At 44.9% G+C, this 5,480-nt stretch overlaps 1 protein-coding gene across 1 annotated transcript; it reads right to left on the bottom strand.

The window, feature by feature from the left end:
• Positions 1–2,647: 2,647 nt before the first annotated feature.
• Positions 2,648–3,577, bottom strand: LOC119926526 (putative vomeronasal receptor-like protein 4). The gene has a single exon (XM_038744545.1). It carries the CDS (start codon positions 3,575–3,577, stop codon positions 2,648–2,650), a length of 930 nt encoding a protein of 309 aa, XP_038600473.1.
• Positions 3,578–5,480: the final 1,903 nt, after the last annotated feature.

The following is a 5,480-nucleotide window of genomic DNA, read 5'->3' as shown; positions in this document are numbered from 1 at the left end:
TACTGTACTCTAACAGAGAATAGAGTTAAAATGGGAGATCCCGGATTTCATAGTGATTATAATCTGCTATATGTATTCATTAATTCATTCATTCAATCGTATTTATTGAGCACTTACTGTGTGCAGAGCCCTGTACTAAGCACTTGAAAAGTACAATTTGTAAACAAATAGAGACAGTTCCTACCCAACAATGGATTCATAGTCTAAAAGGGGGAGTGAGACAACAAAACAAAACAATTAGGCAGGTGTTAGTACCATCAGAATAGATTAACAGAATTATAGCTATGTATACATTATTAATTCATTCAGTCGTATTAATTGAGCGCTTTGTGTGCAGGGCACTGTACTAAGCTCTTGGGAAGTACAGGTTGACAACATATAGAGACGGTCCCTACCCAACAACGGGCTCACAGGGGGAGACAGACAACAAAACAAAACATGTAAGCAGGTGTCAAGTCGTCAGAACAAATAGAAGTAAAGCTAAATGTACATTATTAACAAAATAACTAGAATAGCAAATATGTACAAGTAAAATAGAGTAATAAATCTGTGTGAACATATATACAGGTGCTATGGGGAGGGGAAGGAGATAGGGCTGGGGAATGGGGAGGAGGAGAGGAAAAGGGGGACTCAGTCTGGGAAGACCTCCTGTAGGAGGTGAGCTCTCAATAGGACTTTGAAGGGAGGAAGAGAGCTAGTTTGGCAGATGTGTGGAGGGAGGGCCTTCCAGGTTAGAGGTAGGACGTTGGCAGGGGATCGACGGCTAGACAGGCGATAATGAGGTACAGTGAGGAGATTAGCGGCAGAGGAGCAGAGAGTGCGGGCTGGGTTGTAGAAGGAGAGAGAGGAGGTGAGGTAGGAGGGGCGAGGTGATGGAGAGCTTTAAAGCCAATAGTGAGGAGTTTTTGCTCTATCTGAAGGTTGATAGGCAACCACTAGAGATTTTTGAGGAAGGGAGTGACATGCCCAGAACGTTTCTGTAGAACGATAATCTGGGCAACAGGGTAAAGTACAGACTGAAGCATAGACTGAAGCAGGGAGAGACAGGAGGATGAGAGATCAGAAAGTTTTGAACTCATCTTTCTGGTTAGATCGTTGAGCCGGTATGCATCCCTTTGCTTTTCTGTGCTTTCCAAAGTTCTAGTACAGTGCAGTACAACAGGAAAGTGCTCAAAAAATGCTACTATCACTTCTATTACTACTACACCACTACAACAACTACTATGCCAACTACTACTAATAATGGTAAATAATAAAGATGATGATGATAAGAATAAGAATAATAAGGAGAAAGGTAGTAGAGTTGTTCTTTTGTTCAAAGACTGTTTGTTATAGTATTTGCTGAGCACTTACTATGGGGTAGACACCCTACTAAGCACTGGGGTTCACACAAGTTAATCAGGTCTCTGCCTGACATGGACCTCATAGTTTTAAACCCCATTTTGTAGCTGAGGTAACTAGGGCTCAGAGAAGTAAAGCGACTTGCCGAACGCCTCCCAGCATTTGTCTGTTTATTGTTAAATTGTTATTTCCCTGATGCTCAATACTGTGATCTGCACACAGTAAACACTCAATAAATATGATTGAATGAATGGATGAAAGTGGCAGAGCCAGGATTAGAACACAGGGCCTTCTTTCTCCAAGGCCTGTGCTCTATCCATTCAGCCATGCTCTTTTTCATTTCCAATTCTGGTGTTGAGATTGTATCCAGGATTGTATTGTTGAGAGTGAATTTATTCCATTCTAGCACACTCTGCCCATCAAAACTCAGTCATGTACATTTCTGGCTCTTTGCCATTTTGGTGAGTATTGGACAGACACTAGTCATAGAGAGGCATGCCCTGCCTCCAGCAAGACGTGTGCATGAATTTGTATTCACACTAGTGGGGATGGTTTGCACTGAGTTATTCACAGTCCCTGGCTTGGACTTTGTATGAAAAGCATCATAGGAATGCTGGCAAACCCTGACAGACCTGAATTTACGTCCAATGTAACTGGCTGCATTCATTCATTCATTCATTCAATCGTATTTATTGAGCACTTACTGTGTGCAGAGCACTATACTAAGAGCTTGGGAAGTACACGTCGGCAACTTATAGAGACGGTCCCTACCCAACAACGGGCTCACAGTCTACAAGGGGGAAACAGTCAACAAAACAAAACATGAAGACAGGTGTCAAAACCGTCAGAACAAATAGTATTAAAGTTGTATGCACATCATTAACAAAATAAATAGAATAGCAAATATGTACAAGTAAAATAAATAGAGTAATAAATCTGTACAAATATATACAACTGCTGTGGGTAGGGGAAGGAGGTGGGGCAGCGGGGTGGGGAGGAGGAGAGGAAAAAGGGGGCTCAGTCTGGGATTATTCTGAGAGTCATTGGTCGGGGGAAGGGTGATAACGCAGAACAGGGGATACCGGGCACCAAGACTCCAGGTAGTTCTGCTTCCGTGTCACAAACACACACAGACATGGAAGCCAGCTCAGTGGAGATGGAGGTACCAAGGTTCTGGGTATACAGGAGAATAAGTTTTGTAGGACAGGGTGCCTCTAACCCAACCTGCCCAGTTCCAATACTATCCTGTTCCCCAGATCGCTGGATTCCCCCGCTCCCCATCGGGCATGTACCTTCTGCAAAGATTCTAAGAGGGATCACAGTTGGGAATGCGAGAATCCCTTTTCCAGAACATTCTCATCCTCCTGTCACTCAGAATCATCAAAAATGGACAGACAGCTGAAAAAGTGAATGACATAATATTGTTGCTATTAAGCATGAGAGGGGAATTTATCTTCATATTTAATAAAAAACTCAGGGTGATTGCATTCCGTCCATACAGGAGGACGTAGAGGGTGACCAGGGCAATGATTCGCTTTGCTGCTCTGACCTCGGACGTTGCCTTGGGGAAGTATCCGGGACCGTGGAGGTGTCGGACCTGCCGGTGGTGACTGTACAGGACAAATATCATGTAGCCACTGGCCGCACTCATGAGCCCCACGAAGAACAGATCACGGAGGCAGAGCACCACTGCATTGACTAGCGTTGTGACTACAGTGACACTAATGGAAGAGCAGTATTTCAGGAGGATGACCCTATGTGTGCTGGTGGTGTTACCAGGTCCCGTGACACCTCTCAGTGTAGTCATGTCAAAAAGCAGATTGAGGACCCAGGAGAAGAGACAGGAGGGGAGGATGCACTTGGGGAATTGAGTTTTGACTCCTGAACACTGGGAGGTGCTAGGGCTGATGGTGACGGCCTGGAAGACACTTAAGAGGCAGGTGGTGCAGATGGCAAGACCCCGGGCTACTCGATAAATGTATAAGAGGATTTTACAAGCAACGTCATCCAGGAAATTATTCAGCCCCCAACCTGACAGGATGTCAGGGATCTCTCGGCTGAGAAGGTCCATGGTGTTGGCCAGGGCAAGATGGGCGATGATCAAGTCTAGAGGATTCAGCCGGTGGGTGGTGGACACGACGTGTGCACAAACCAGGAGGAGGAACACATTCCCTGAGACCCCAAAGACAATCTGTAACAGAGAGAGGATCTCATAGGCAAGTTCGCTGGCATCCATTCTTTTCATTCCACAGTAAAAGAAGAGCCTTCAAGTGGCATAACCTGGGGATGAAATAAGCAGAGAGAGAGACAAACACATAGACTGAATGAGAGTTATAGAGAAACAGAGGCAGAGGGAGAGAGAGAGAGAGACCAAGAGAGTCAGAGAGAGAGAGAGGGCTGAGACAAAAAGAAAGAGGGATATAGGAAGAGAAATAAAGAGGCATAGGCAGAGAGAGACAGAGAGGGAGAAAAAGAAGAAGAAATAGAAAGACACAGAGAAAGACAAAGAGATGTGGCAGAGACAGAGAGAAGGAGATTGGGCGATTTCAGTGCAGATATCACTGTCTGCCTCCCCTTCTAAATAGAATCCTCGTTGTGGGCAGGGACGTTGTGGTATATTGTCCTCTCCCAGGTACTTAGTACAGTGCTCTGCACCCAGTAAGTGCTCAAATAAATATCTTAGAAAGTAAGTGCTCAATAAATATAATTGACTAGCTGACTGAAAGGGAGAGGAAGAGGCAGAGAGAGATAAACAGAGAGAAAGAGAGGGAGATGGAAAGACAGAGAGAGACAGGGAGACACAGTAAGTCAGAGAGAGGTGAATCGAAGCGTAGCAAAGAGAGACAGAAGAAGAAGATATAGCGCCAGAGGGACAGAGAAGAAGCATTGGCTAGTGGAAAGAGCACAGGCCTGGAAGTCAGAAGGACTTGGGTTCTAGTCCTGCCTCCTCCACTTTTAATTTGTGTGACCTTGGTTCAGTCAATTAATTTCTCTGTGCATCATTTCCTTAATCTGTAAAATGGGGATTAAGACTGCGAGCCCCATGAGGGACACAGACTCTGTCCTGCCAGATTAGCTTGGATCTATTCCACTGCTTAGAACAGTACCCGGCGCATAGTGAGCACTTACCAAAATGCTATAGAAGTTTAAAAAAAGGAAAGAGACATAGTGGAAGACAGAGAAGTAAAATATAACCAGAATTGGAAGGCAGAAGGAGATGGAGAGACAGAGAGGCATGGTCAGAAAGAAAAAGAGTGACTAAGTCAGAGAGGTAGAGACAGAGGTAGATGTGGTGTCAGAGATACATAAATACATATATTTATACATATATGCACATTCATACAGAGATACAGAGAGTCAGAGACAGAAATATTAGACAGAAAAGACAGAAAGAGACAAACAGGTGAAGAGGTTGGGTCAGAAAATGAAAGAAAAACAATTAAGTTGAAAGATTGAGACTGATAGATGTAGAGCAAGAGAGAGATTGAGAGTCGAAGAGGCAGAAAGAGTCAGAAAACGTATTCATTTGGATGCCCAGTTAATTTCAGGACTACTTTCCATATGGGCCCCTGACAAACATATTTGATTCCTAGATACCACTTTTTCCCAATTCAGCCTTGTCTCCCATACAATGCAGGAGAACTTTCCCCGGATTCAGCAAAGAAGGATGGAGCTCTATGAGGCAGGATTGACAATGGGGCACCTGGGAAAATTTAAAGAAGACATAGAAGTCGGCCTGGGAGACTCTAAGTCTCTCCTCTCAGGGTGTTGGATTCTGTGAAACCCGAAGTGACTACGGTGTGTGCGAGTTGAGACTCAAGCATTATCCACTCCACCTCTCGGGTCCCATGGTGGAGTAAGAACTGGGATGTATACAACACAGTCCCTGACCCACATAGGGCTCACTGTCTAAATCTTCATTTTACAGATGAATTAACTGAGGCACAGAGAAGTGAAGTGAGCTGTCCAGGGCCACAAGGAGGCCAGGTGGCAGAGCCAGGATTATAACCTATGATATTCTGACTCTCAGCCCCGTGTTCTGTCCACCATGTGATGGCTGCTTCCATCATTCCCCCGGTGGCCGATGTTCACCCATCCATATCTGCAGTTCCCCCGACTCCGGGGAATAAGTTGGCGAT

This window comes from Tachyglossus aculeatus, chromosome 4 (genome assembly GCF_015852505.1).
Source record: "Tachyglossus aculeatus isolate mTacAcu1 chromosome 4, mTacAcu1.pri, whole genome shotgun sequence".
NCBI lineage: Eukaryota > Metazoa > Chordata > Mammalia > Monotremata > Tachyglossidae > Tachyglossus > Tachyglossus aculeatus.
The sequence above is the reverse complement of the archived record's forward strand: the minus strand, read 5'-3'. Positions and strand labels throughout refer to the sequence as shown.